This window comes from Euleptes europaea, chromosome 4 (assembly GCF_029931775.1).
Source record: "Euleptes europaea isolate rEulEur1 chromosome 4, rEulEur1.hap1, whole genome shotgun sequence".
Classification (NCBI taxonomy): Eukaryota; Metazoa; Chordata; class Lepidosauria; order Squamata; family Sphaerodactylidae; genus Euleptes; species Euleptes europaea.
The window spans coordinates 87450668-87465583 of record NC_079315.1 but is presented as its reverse complement, the minus strand read 5'-3'; the positions used below and the strand labels follow the sequence as shown (position 1 = coordinate 87465583).

The 14916-nt window shown below is 40.9% G+C and overlaps 1 protein-coding gene across 1 annotated transcript in view; it reads right to left on the bottom strand.

Moving 5' to 3' along the window:
• Window positions 1-14916, bottom strand: part of MCCC2 (methylcrotonyl-CoA carboxylase subunit 2) — a 50062-nt gene that overhangs the window by 33583 nt on the left and 1563 nt on the right. Inside the window, exons 2-5 of the mRNA XM_056847962.1 lie at window positions 9542-9608; window positions 8094-8178; window positions 2137-2238; window positions 474-601 (exon numbers count right to left, since the gene is read on the bottom strand). Coding sequence (XP_056703940.1) covers window positions 474-601; window positions 2137-2238; window positions 8094-8178; window positions 9542-9608 — 382 coding nt within the window. The remainder of the gene's footprint in view (window positions 1-473; window positions 602-2136; window positions 2239-8093; window positions 8179-9541; window positions 9609-14916) is intronic.

Sequence of the window (14916 nt, the reverse complement as noted above, 5' to 3'; positions counted from 1 at the left end):
AAAAGCAAGGCAGACCTACAAATGAAAGGAAGCCAGCCTCCGCTTGAAGTCTTTCTATCTATCCCCTCCCCAATTTAAGAACTTACCTTTATTTATTTATTAAAACATGTATATCCCACCTTTCTTCTTGGTTCAAGGTGGTTTTCAATAATAGTTAAAACACCCCCAGATAAAACTAAACATATATAATGCTTGAATTATTATTTCATGCATATGCTCAATACTCCCCTATTATCCTGTTCTGCATTATGACATAGTAGGAAACATGTACAAAAATCCACCAACTGCACCTTCAGTTCACCCCAACTATGTTTAAGGATGAAGAAAACCTATGTGTACTGTTTAAAATGCATCATGCTCCTACAACCAAAACATGCATAGGTCAAAACAGATGTGTCATGACACTACCCCCTTAAAAATAAGCTCCTGGTCTTTGTCCATTAATGATTAATAGCAGCTGCAATGAAACTCACCAAGATATAGACAAGGGAGATGATTTTGCATTGCAATTTCTTGGGCACGTAGATGTTTCTTCACCGTGACAGGATAGTACGTTCCACCTTTGACAGTTGCATCATTGGCAATAATCAAACATTCCACTCTGCAATACAATTCTCAGTTTGTTTACTGTTGTTATTGTTCTAATATTTACATCCAGCCTTTTCATGTCATAAAATCACCAAAGCTGCTAACCAGTTAGTTAGAATAATACCAATGAAAATCCAAACAATCCCAAGAAACCATAGCATAAAACTGAATAGCCCATTGGGAAGAATGTAAACCAGCAACATAACCACCCAACCATATATTACAGCAAAACCCTCTGTACCTGCTTCACACATCCCTACGAATCTTCAAACAGTTCTATTTACAGCACGTTGTAGTAAACTACCCACAAAAACCATGACTGTCAAATTACAAGTTTGAAATAAAAGGGCTATCACCTTATATAAACATGGAATTAGTGAAAAGCACATCTGGCTATCACTACACCATTATTATAAGCACCCAAATTCAATACTACCCTAAGATTGCCATGGGAATGATCAGAAATGCTAAATTCCACTTACAACAAGTTGGAGCCAGACTAAACTGGCCATTTCCACCAATTCTCCCTTTCCGCTACAGACCACCTTCATAGAGGGTCCTTCATCTCCAGGAGCAGCATTTCATAGACAGAAGTGGGAGCAGGGAGGCAAAGGACTGCCATTCTGCTGATGGAAAACGGAGTTTGACCCCTCATGTCTGGTCCCTACCTTCACCAAGCTACAATGTATCGTTATTTCAGCTTTCTCACAGGTACCAAACTAGCATGTTGTACCTCATTTGCTTTAATGGCAGCAGCATTCTTTGCCAGCCAATACCTGGACAATATAAAAAGAGCAAAACAATTAAACTGGCCTTTTTGTTGTTGCAGACGGTTACTGCTAGCTCGCTTGTTCAAGATATTGATGAATTTTTATGCTAAGATGCTTTTTGTTGCTATTTACAATTTGGAACCTTCCTCTTGAGCTTCTTCATCTGAGTGCCTGAGGTATAAACATGTCAATTTCCAATAAGCTCATTTTGACTATCAAAAGGCACTCTGGATCGCTAACAAAATAAAATATTGGATGACACATCTGATATAACAAGCAGTATGATTTAAAAACAAGAGAACACATTATTGTTCCCTTATTATGGAGTATGGCTGAGGACAGCAACAGTTTCTATCCTGCTGGCTTCCCTTCTCCTCTTTCCTCCTCTTCCTCCTTTACTGCTGGGATGTTATAAATGAATGAAGGGCGCTATCATTTTAATTGACATTTTACCTAATTTATGTATTGTACTGATTTTATAATATATAACAATGATGTAAGCCGCTCTGCGCCCGATTTGTCTGGATAGAGTGGCCTAATAAATTATTATTGTTATTATTATTATTACACCCTGTCTCTTGACAGTTTTATAAACACTTCCAAAATACAAGGAAGTCATAAGAACATAAGAAAGGCCCTGCTGGATCAGACCAAGGCCCATCAAGTCCAGCAGTCTGTTCACACAGTGGCCAACCAGGTGCTTCTAGGAAGCCACAAACAAGACGACTGCAAGTCAAAAATGGGATTAAAAGACAAGAGACTACCAGTAGCACCTCACCCTGAAACACATCCAATGCCTGTAATAATGCCTCCTGCAGGGACCTCTTCACTGCCATAGAGCTGGAAACCAGCAAACTGGGAGAACTCCAGGAATGGAGACCTACGAAACAACAAGGAAGTTATTCACATGAAAACTGCCTGACACTAGTCAGTGCCTTAGGGCAGACAACTTTCTAAAACTAATTTTACTGTGGTTTTGCAATATACTAACCGTAAGCAGTAAATATAATGATAAATATAATAATATATGATAGAATATCAGAATTTATTCTCAATACTACAGAGTCCATAAAACGCCTTCTCGGCCTTTTGGCTAAGATCAAGTGTAGCATCATGTTTTAAACAAACACTGAAACTTAAAACTAAAACCTTAATGCACTGTAACAATAGTAGTTATGGAAAATTTAAAGGTCATTCATAGCTTCCTAAAGTGTAGGAACACTTATATGATTGATATACTTAAAACGGACTATATTTCGGTAGACCCTTACATGATGGACTGATTTTTCCAATGCGATATCTGTTTTGGAAATCTGTGGATTGTGACGAGCTGCTATTTTTAACTTTGTTGAAATCTTATCAAGGATTAATATTTCCCATATTTTGTTATATTACCTTTGATTTCCCCCCATCTGGATACTCTTTCAGACTTTGCAGCTAGTGCAATAATAGTGAGGTTAATTCTAATCTTATCTTTGGAAAGTTTTCTAATAAAATGGTATCTAGATCTAACATCATTATGTAACCAGTAATTTTCTTAATTTGTAAACCCACTTTGAGCCAGAACTGATGTATTTTTTCACAGTTCTAACAATAATGCATGTAACAACCTATTTTTCCACATCCTCTCCATCAAACCTTTGGCCAGATATGATGCAATCTGAGAGATATTAAATACCACTCGCTCATTATTACTGTTTTCCACTAGTAGATGAAGATTTTTATTTTGTTTTGAGGAAAGAGCACAGGGAAAAGGAAGAGGACCCATAAAGCATTAGATGTGTCCTTGACTCATTCATAATAGTCAAGGACTGGATGAACAAACGTTGCCTAATGACTGGAAATGAAAGCAGCCACCAGAGAAGGTTGTATGTGTATTATAGTTTACAGAGTGTTTTATAAATTAATACTTTAATATTCCAAGGCCTATCTGACACAGTATATTTCATAGAATCATGGAAGGGGACATACAGGCCATCGAGTCCAACCCCCTGCTTATTGCACGATCAGCCTCAAGCATCCCTGACAAGTGTTAATCCAGCCACTACTTGAAGACTGCCCATGAAGAGGAGCTCATCACCTCCCTAGGCAGCCTATTCTACTGTTCTTACTGTAAAAAAATAAAATCCTAATATCCAGCCAGTACCTTTCTGCCCATGAGTCGCCATGAGTCGGAAGCGACTTGATGCCATTTAACACACACACCTTTCTGCCCATAATTTAAACAATTATTGTGAATCCTATCCTCTGCTGTCAACAGGAACAGCTCCCTGAACTCCTCTAAGTGACAACCTTTCCAATACTTAGAGCCATCATGCCCCCCTCAACCTATTCCTCTTCAGACTGAACATTCTCAAGCCCCTCAGCTTTTCCTCATAGGGCTTGGTCCTATTTCCCAATATTTTTCTCCTATTTTCTATTTACTTGTATATGAGGGTTCTCCTTGCCATGTCATCTCTCCAAAATTTTTGTATAACAGAGACACCATTATATTGTCGGCTTTCACGGTCAGAGTTCATTGGTTCTTGTAGGTTGTCCGGGCTGTCTAACCGTGGTCTGAGTATTTTCTTTCCTGACGTTTCGCCCGCAGCTGTTACTCCTCTGAAGATGCCTGCCACAGCTGCGGGTGAAACATCAGGAAAGAAAATACCAAGACCACGGTTACACAGCCCGGACAACCTACAAAAACCAGTGACACCATTCCTTTATAGTGTGCTTGTCTACACGGATTTAATTTCTCAAATTGTTTCAAAGGCCTTACTACACTCTTCTTACTACCTGTAACACTGAAAAATTACAGAAGTTTTAGGTATTGAAACCAATGTATTTTCACATTGCCTAGTTATAACTGTAATTTTTTTTGTAAATTACCTCCTACAGACACATATTTTAATCAATTAATCTTTGACTTTTCCCAGGTTTTGAAGGCCCCCAGTATCTGACCTAGTAGGGGTGAAATGTTTCTCCCTATCGGTGCAGGTGAGGCTATCTTTCCTCTCCACTCATCCCATATCTTTAGTGTTATTACTTCAGGTGTATCACGAGTTTTTTCCTATACTAATTATTCTAAAAAGACATGACATGTCTGTGTCCATTAATTTATACTTGCTGATTCAACATAATGAAATATGGTAGGAAGATGCTGTACAGTAAACGCCCAGATCTGGAAAATTTAAGCATCTTTTATTTTTACCTAGGTATCCCCAAGTGTTTACTGTCTAATTCCTTTATATACTCAATTATTTCTTCTTTTTCCCTTTGTTGTATTTGATTAAATGCCAAGGAAGTAATCCTTCCTCTGTAGAGCATCTTAGATGCATCCTAGTTAATTTCAAAATGAACTCCATCATGTGTGTTATATTTAAAATATTCTGATATTTATTCAATAAAATAAATGTGTTTGGTTTCCAGTCTACCCCCTTTTCCCTTACCTGTTAATAAACAAGATGTCCAAGGCACTATCTGACCACATTTTACAGACTATGTCCATGTGATGTGCTTCCATAATTAAAGCTAATGATGCCCAAAAAAAGGGCTGAAAAAACCCAACCCAGCTTATACGCGGGTCAATACGGTAGGGGGGGGAGGGGGGGACTTACCACCACCACTGCCGGCCCGCGTGCCTTCCCTGCGGCCTGGGAGCGGCCAGCGGGGCCTTCCTGCGTGCAGGCAGGGCCCCGCCGCCGCCCCCAGCTGATCAGCGGGCCTCGTCCTCCTGCCTCTCCCGGTGAGTAGGGGGTTCAGGGGCTCTTTCCCCTCCCCCCTTAGGGTGGCGCTGGGGTCGGGGTGGGTCTGTAGGTCCCAGGAAGGGGTGGCGCTGGGGTCGGGGTGGGTCTGGAGGGCCCAAGCGGGAGGGCGACCCGGGGCAGGGGCATTGTATAAGCCGACCCTTGACTTATACATGGGTGCCTAATTTTTCCCCATTTTTGGGGTGAAATTAGGCACCTCTGCTTATACGCGGGTTGGCTTATACACGAGTATATACGGTAAGTCCTGCTGAATAAAATGATACTATTCTGAGTAGACCTATTTAGGATTAGTCCCTTATTCTATTCCAAATCTTCATTTTGAGTGCAATTAAACTTTCCTTCAATTAATATCATCTTTAAAGATATCCAGCTTCTCCAAAACTTCTTGCAAATCTTAAGAAAAGCTTACATGACATTCTGATGGGAGCATTATCTAGACTTTTCTCCACTGCATCTTATTCAGTTGCTTGCAGCTGTGATCATCAGATCTGAGATATGTTCTTAAAGAGTGTCTGCTTCCTTGGGATCACAATTCCAATGTGATACACTGAGAAAAAATTGGAGACTCCAGAAAGGCTGAAGAACACCTCATTGAAAATATTAACAAAAATACTCTTTGAGCAACTTATTATAAATTTGCTGTTTTGCTTTCTTGGTCTTAATTGTATCTCCTAAAATTATTGTTTCATCAGCATCTCATTTCCCATGTAATATGGTTAAAAGAGCTTTGTTTGATGGTTTGCAGTAATGATTCTTATGAGATGACTGCATCATTTGGAGAAATTCTATTCCATTAAGACCTTGTTTACCATGTGATAAGAAAACTTTATTTCAAGAGGAACTCATTTCCTGAGTAATTTATTAATAAGAGCTGTAGAGAGTAAAATGAACTTGACAAAGACTGATAGAGAATTTACCTAGGTTTCACTCCATATCAGTTTGTTCAGACTAATCTTACATGTATTTCTTAGGGGGAAAAGGGGGGGAGAAAAGGGTGTTTTTATTTTACAGGAACTCATTTCCCATATGATATAGAACTAACAGTGCATTCCTGGGAGGAATGCCTGCGCTGGGCTTAGGAGGCAACGTGGCTGCGCTGCCTCCAAAGGAGGTTTTGGCCCCACCGAAACCTCTTCCCAGTGCCAAAAATCCGCGCAACCCTTATAGCGCCAAAAAAAAAAGAGAGAGAGAGATGTTCCTGGGCCGAAAGGGCTTTGGAGGCCGCCTAAAGGCGGCCCTGCCCCAGCCCGACACCGTAATGCCCCTGGAATGCCTCCCGGGACACCGGGTGTTTGGATGCCGCCGGAAGGCCCCGCCGGCGTCCCAGGCCTTCCCGCCAGCATTTGGTGCCTTCCTGACTTCCTAAGGGCTTTTGCCCTTATATCTCAGGAATGCACTGTAACATCCCTATGTGAAAAGTTAATTCCTGTTTAGGTTGTACCTCTTGGAGAAGTTTCTTCCATGAAGATTGCATTTCCTGTATGCTATTTTTATTTTCAGTTTCTATGACTCTATATGCTTCAGCAGGTACACTAGTCTGTAGTGCTTCCAGAAGTAAAATTCCTTGCTGAATACAACATGTAAACAATATTGAGCCTTTATAACTCACTAGGAGCTTCAATGGGAATCTCCACATGTACTGAATGTTAGCTGTGCACCAAGCTTCTGTTACAGGATTAAACTGCTATCTCCTGGACAATGTATCTGCCAAAATGTCCTGAAAAATGAGTACTTGGACATCTTGGAATGGAACCAACCCTGTTTCCCTTGCATCCTTTAATATTTGTTCTTTCTTCCTGTGATGGAGGAAGTTGGTTGTAAGATCCCTCAGCCAACTAGTGTGTGTGTAAAGTGCCATCAGGTCGCAGCCGACTTATGGCAACCCAGTAGGATTTTCAAGGCAAGAGACTAACAGAGGTGGTTTGCCATTGTCTTCCTCGGCATAGCAACCCTGGTATTCCTTTGTGGTCTCTCATCCAAGTACTAACTAGAGCTGACCCTGCTTAGCTTCTGAGATCTGACTAGATCAGGCTAGCCTGGGCCATCCAGGTCAGCGTCAGCTGACTAGTAGATTGTTCTATCGAGGAATCCACTCTGTAAGTTCTCTCAATTGCCCATCCTCCCACTATATTGTTTGAGCCAGCCACCTTGAAAGAAACGGCACAGGATCAGATTCTTCTGCCTTCTCTCGGATCCCATAGAATGATACACTGTTTATTTGGAACTAGATTTCAAAGTCTTGCATTTTGTATTTCAAACATCCCTTTTTCTTTCTTTCATTTGTTTTGCAGCTCTCTCATTTCCTGCAACAGCGATGCTAATTCTATTGCAGATTCAGCCACTGCTGCAGTATTGTGCAAGAAGTCTTTGTTTTCCATTGCCCGGGTCAAAAAAGTTCAAGAAGTATCCTCAATTTTTCTAGTATAAAGTTATGAAGATTTGCTGTAAGCATAACAATATCACCTCCCATGGCCAAGTCTGACGGGCTATGACTACTCTGCTGTTTGTACCACCATTTTAAGACCTTCCCCCATGCTTCGCTCTTAGCTCAGTGTTATTTCCATTCGGGGGGGAGGGAATCTTCGAGGTTTTGCTGTTACTTCAAGTTGCTTTGTTTATTACCCCTCCACTTCTTCCCATTTTTTGCTGATATTACTGCTTTTTCAGTTGTGACTTTTTAATTACAAAAAAGAAGTTCGGGTCAGGGAGCAATGTGCAGCACTCAGACAACTGACTAAATAGGAGTGATGTCACTTACCCCCAGCTAGACAATTTTGCAAAGTTTGTGGTTTATAATGATCCGATTATACAAAACACAGTGTGGTTTTAGTAAAAGGCTTAACTACGTTTTTCAATCCAAACAACAGATATTTCTATAATTTGCAATATTATTGACCATTACATTTGAAAGCAAGGAAACAAAAAATTGTGTTAACTTCTAAATATTGTGTGTTAGAATACTAATACTGAAGATGAAAACACCTACCCAGGATCTATAAGTCTGTCAATCCTCTCTCTAGGTAACAATTTTCCTCTTGACGTGTGAAGGTTTCGTGCCTTCTCTCCACCACCTGTCATGAAAGACCTTGATTAGGCTATATATACAAGCAGCTGAATAAAAAAAAATCCCATTTTCATGAACAGCTATACAGGAAATACTTATTTTTTTAGGGGAAAAACTTATCTGAATTGTATTATCATTTATTATTATGAATTACAATTGGGGGACCTGCCAGGATTTGCAAGCCACAGAAAATCCAGCTCCTTGTGGCCAGTACCCATTCTTCTCCTGATGTTGCTGCCACAGTTTCTGTGAGATTTTGGGTTGTTCTGTGGTGAAATGGATCCAACAGGGATTCATTCTACTATGGGGGATGTGAAGCTTACTCAGCTGGCTCAGATCTCAAGCAGTTAGATCTCTTGAGGAATTCACCTCTCTAGCTTTATTCTACCACTAGCTCCACTACATATACAGAATTTTTTCACTGCCACCAGCAGCTTGCCTAATAACCTGAAATCCCTTTTTTGTCTCTTTAAAGACTTTTCTTCACATTAAGAAATCACCTTCCTATTCCAAACTGCTATGGATGCAGAACAAATCTTTGAAACTTCAATTATTAGAGGAATTCACATCGAGGTATGCATTTCAGACTTTTCAGAGTGTTTTCAGAGCTTTTTAAAAAAATTAATGGTAATTTATACAGCAGTACAAAACTATATAATTATGATTATTCTATGCACTCTTCTGACGCACTGAGAAAAAATGGCCGCGCACAAAGAAAGTGTTCAGAAGAAGAAGAGTTGGTTTTCATACACCGACTTTCTCTGCCACTTAAGGGAGAATCAAACCAGCTTACAGTCACCTTCCCTTCCCCTCCCCACAACAGACACCCTGTGAGGTAGGTGGGGCTGAGAGAGCTCTAACAGAGCTCTAACTTGCCCAAGGTCACCCAGCTGGCTTCATGTGTAGAAGTAGGGAAACAAATCCAGTTCACCAGATTAGCCTCAGCTGCTCATGTGGAGGAGTGGGGACTCAAACCCGGTTCTCCAGATCAGACTCCACCGCTCCAAACCACTGTTCTTAACCACTACACCACGCTGGCTTCAGATAACTCCTGTGCAGAAGCTATGTTGCCAAAGTGCAAACATCTCTTGCAATCACAGTGGCAAAGAATACAAAACAGAGAATCCTTCCCATGCGAATGCAGCCCATGTTTGGCTAATACAGTATGGAAGATCTCTTGGCAAGGGCTGGATCACTTCTACATTTTCTACGGTGCTCAGCAGCCACTGACACAAGATAAATGTTAAATAGTACTGTTATACCTTTTCTCTTTTATGTCTTCAAGCACTGCCGCTTTGCCACAATATTGGAAGCCAAATCCAATCAAGCTGCTACATAAGATGATCTAATAAGAGAAGTACAGGACGTACCCAATCGGATTTTTTCTGCTTGCCGTTGGAGTTCCGTCACCAGCGTTTTCATTCGCTCGTAATTTTCCTGGTTGGAAGATTAAAGTAAGCTGGAGAATGACTCAACGTTAGTTTATTATATAGCTTTGTGTCCAAGGGAAAAGAAAACATTTAACTGGAAATATAAATAATTAATAAAGAAAAGGGAAAGTTATCAGCCACCTTTTTTTGCCTTTTCCAAATGGTGTCACTCCAAGCTGGGTACAGATAAGTAAACTAAATAAGTGTTTAATACATTTAAGTTGATATAGTTGTACTTTCTACTAATTTACAATGTATAACAATATCCAAGTATTTCAACTTATAAAACTACATATCCATGATCTGCAGAGCACTGTGGCAAGCTGTCGATACACAGAAGGATTTCTGACTCTTCTTTCCCAACAACAGCTCAGCATGGTGCTTAACAAATGGCTTTTGATACACGAGGTATTTTCAAAAGCAGTTTCTGATGCAACATAAGGAATTGCTGTTAGGAAAAAAAATCTGGAAAGCCCAGTGTAAGCGCACACGTCCTTCCATGTGTCCAAAGGAAAACCATGAAACATATCCCAGAACACATTTTAATAAGAAAATGAAATTTGCTTTAATCATAGATCATCGGTGCTGAATGTTCTACATATTCCATAAAACCAGTCCAGGTTAACCTGCCCCTCGATATTAAAATAACTCTCACAATAATGAAGCCTCGTGGGCTCAGCACAATATCCCAAATTACCTATTTAGTGTCAGAAAGGGAAGGGGGGAAAGGAAAGAGCACTTCAGAAGAGAAAACAAAAGATGAAGGTGCACGTACAGGACAACAACCTCGGATCAATATCTGCCTCAGTTATTCATACCTATCAAGACTTTTTAAAAAATTTACACTGAAATGATATTGTAAACTTTTGTTTTTGCAGCTTACTCGGATTTTCACAACTTGATGATTTCCATTTTGCTTCATATTGGCTGTGTGCAAATATATTTTTATTCCATGAGTACCCAATGTTGGGCCAAATGGAGAAAAATCTTATGTGGCATGAAAGCCTATTAAAATATTTAGTGATCATGGGGTTACAGACTTGTTTATCTGAGTGAAATGTGTAAATTACTTTATAAAGCAACAGTAGCCCACTTTTGTTTCTGAATAGCTTAACATTATTTTTATGCAAGATTTACATTAGGTGTACTGAATGGCTTGGACACTTTTTTTAAAGCAACATTATGCCCACCTTTCTCCTTAGCATCTCAGGATCAAAGGTGGGAAACAACAATGTAAAAACCATTTTAAAAAACAAATGGTAAAAACAACATACATAAAAACCATCTAAAAATCACTTTATGCCACTCACCCATGGGTATTCCCTCTCTGCCCAGGCTCAGGCTGCCCCTTTGGGAACAGCTGTGTTTTACATCCTTACCAGAAAGCCAGTGGGTAGGAGCCCCCAACCTCTGCCAGGAGACTGTTCAAGAGGCATGGGGTGGCCACTAAAAAGGCTGTTGCCAAACATGTTCTAGACAAGGGGGTACTGACAATAGACCCAGATGGGATGATCAAACCTGCCACATGGGACCACGCACAGAGAGATGATCTTGCAAGTATGTGGGCCCCAGGTCATTAAAAGCTTTAAAGCTAAGTACCACCACTTTGAATTGGACCTGGAAACTAATAGGCCCCAGATAACAGGCTCCTGAGTTTTGAACAAGCTGCCGCTTTCAGATCATCTTCAAAGGCAGCCCCATGTGGAACACATTACAGTGATCTAGCCTTGAGGTTACTGAAGCATGCATCCACATGGTCAGATTGAGCATGTGTAACTAGGGAGCCAGTTTATTAACTAGATGTAGCTGGAACCTTTTTTTTTTGTCAGAGACACAACTGTTTCTCCAACTGGAGACCAGGATCCAGCAAGACTCACAAGCTCTTAACAAAGGCTTTCAGCAAAAGCTGCATACCATCGATGGTATGCCCTCTAAAGCCATAGCTCTTCCAGCCAGCATCACCTTGGTCTTATCTGAAAAAGAGTAAGAGTCCAGTAGCACCTTAAAAACTTAACAAAATTACTGGCAGGGTCTTATCTGGATGCAGCTTTAGTTTGTTCTCTCTCTTACTAAAAGTCCGATTTCCAAGACCTACATGTCTTGGGGAGGGGCTGTGGCTCAATGGTAGAGCATCTGCTTGGCATGCAGAAAGTCCCAGGTTCAATCCCCAGCATCTCTAGTTAAAGGGACTAGGCAAGTAAGTGATGTGAAAGACCTCTACCTGAGACCCTGGAGAGCCGCTACTGGTCTGAGTAGACAATACTGACTTTGATGGACCAAGGGCTCTGATTCAGTATAAGGCCGCTTCATGTGTTCATGTGCTTTTGGATGCTGCTATGCCAGAAACATTAGCTCCCTTGGAGTAAGTGAAACCAGGGGTAGGTTGCTCTAGACTGTGGACTACATTTCTACTGAGCACCAGATCCCCAAAGCAAAAATTATCTTGATGTTACAAAGCCACAAAGTAGGAAAAACATTTGATATTACAAGGGGGACCAGAAAAGCAGAAACTGAATGGCAAATGTGTAATGATTAACACGCTGGGGGCGACTGAAGCCTGAAGATTAATTTGAACATTTGTTCTTGGCTATGCCCTTAAATTCCATACACTTTCTGTCTTACTAAACTGCATTTCTATATCCTGCTTGTCTTATTAAATTTCTATATCCACCCTGTCTTATTAAATTTGCAGACCAGGACAAACAACTGATGTCAGGAAGGGCAATACTCATCATTTGCCTTGCGCCTTTTTGAGTTTGCACAGTATCTGGTCATACTGTACTTTCCCCCCTAGAATATAACCATCTTTTGAAAGGGACCTCACATTTCATTGATGGTAAAACACTGTGTACACTTTGTGCCCTTCTCAATAATAGATGAGTCTGTGTAACCGCTGACAAAGAGGGCCATCTTGCTCCTTGATTGTCATACCAGATGTACTTTATTTATAAAGTATAGCTGGAGACACCTATCAATCTTGACCTGTGGACTTGAAACTTCTACAACAATTCCCACCCCCCAGAAAAAAAGCAATCAGGCCACACAATGAAAGCCTGTAGACAGTGTTGGATCAGCCCAGTGGTACCCGGCCCAGTGTCCAGCTGGCCTCAACTAGGGCCAGGGCCTTTTCTGCCCTGACACCTGACTGTTGGAATAGTCTGTCTAATGAGACCAGGGCCCTGTAGGATCTTAGGGCTTTCAGCAGGGCCTTCAAGACAGAGCTATTCCACAAGGCCTATGGTTGAGGCCAGCTATGGTTCTTTTCCATCAATCTCTGGCCTCCCTATCCTGCCCAACCCTGGCTGAAATTACTACCTAATGGGGGTTGTAACATAGCAGGCCTTACCGTGACAAGTATGTCACAAATTATGTGCACCATCTACTACTTGATATGGGTTTCTATTTATTGATTTTGGGGGCAGATTTTAATGATGTGTTATTGATTTTACTGTGTTTTATTGTACAGTGTGTATTGTGTAAGCCACCCTGAGCCCGGTTTTACTGGGGAGGGCGGGATATAAGTTAAATAAATAAATAAATAACCCCTTCTCCCTATTGTTCAACTCCCACAGCCAAAGCCACTTGGCTTTCCGGGCCAGTTTTTGCCTCTAGGTTTGCAACTGGGTGCTAAATGGTTCACTTTAGATAGCTGGATTCAGCCCTGGGAACTCTCATCATTGATCATTAACGAACAAACATTTAAAGCAATAACTGGTTAAAAGTAATGATGAAGAGAGAGAATTAGTACAAAAGTTGCCTTCCAGAACACTACAAAACTTTCTAGAAACTTTCCACAGGATCACACCATATCGCAAGCCTCATAGCATAGACTCTGGACTCTTGGGCATTTGCGATAAACATTCATGCTTCAGTTTGAAACATATGTTCTCATCTGTAGATACATGGACTTACAGGATGCAGCCAGAGAAATTAGGCCAGTGGTTTCATGTTGATGTTAAATAGCATAGGGAACAAGACAGAGCCATGGGGAACCTCTGAGCATAAATACCATAGAGCCAAAAAGTGACCTCCCAGAACCAATTTCTGGAATCTGCCCATCAAATAAGAACAAAACCACCAGAGTATGGTGCTCCCAAATCCCAGTGCATAAAGATGACCCAGAAAAATATCATGAGAAAATTCTTATGTGTGTACAAAAACCAAAGGAATCTTTGTAAGGAATGACGCACGCCTTTTGTCCACAAACACACGAGCATTCAGAGTCGCACAGTACTAGCTTGGACAGCAGGTTGCAATTCCTAGTGTAGGAAACAAACGCTACACAAGAGTGTTGATATGCTAGATGACTGGAGGAGGTCGACTTTTCTTCGCTCCGATATTGCCATTGCCCCCAATAATGGGTGGATTGTTGTGCAAAGGAGAGTTCTGATCACATATTTCCCTTTTATCAGTAACAGAGTGATGGGGGTGGAGGTCCCTTCTCAACCTGTTTATTTAGGTAGACTGTGGGCTATTTCCCTTCTGCAGCATAGCTGGGTAAGTGGAGTAGGAAAAGCCGAAGGTGCTTATTTTAAAAAGCATAAAGGGGGAAATGCTGCACTCTACACTAGACTCAGTGCAGGGAATGACAAAACATATGCTCCAGTTCACTGCTGCCCAAGCAGAGGAGAAACAGGAGAAATAAGACGATTCATCTAAAGCAGAGGTTCTCAACCTTCCATATTGTATGGGCCATCAATCACTCTATATTACTTTAATGATATTGTTCATATGGCCTGAACGATGTCACACTGAGATCAAAATAAAAAGGAAGAAAAAAGTAACTATCTGAATACCCCATAAGGAAATTAGTATTTTTTTAATCTTAATGGACTGGGAGAGAAATTTGGCAACTGCCAATGTAATATTAAAATCCACCCTTGCTAAAAGAACCCTCAGATAATCCAGTTTAGAGACAGATTCCCGAATAAAAGGCTTTATCCATCTGTCTCTAGCCTCGTTGAGCAAGTCAGAGCTAAACAAGGAATGCTGAAGAGTGTCTATTTGGCCAGAACCACATTGACACAATCACTCTGTCAAAGAACCTGACTCCCAGCAGGATTGGAACAAAAGATTTGCTTCATCCAAGGAGAACATTTACAAGTATCCTGCTATTATATTTATAATTTACCATAAGTTTCAAGGACATGGATAATTTTAAGCACAATGGATAATCCTTGGGAAGGAGCACCTCAATGACACTTGCTAGTGGGTGGGGAGAATGGGGTATCAGGAGAAGCACTGAGCGTCCAATGTTACCAGCAGCATGCCAAAAGGTATCATGTGGACAAGGGAATTGAGGGAGAATGCTTAGT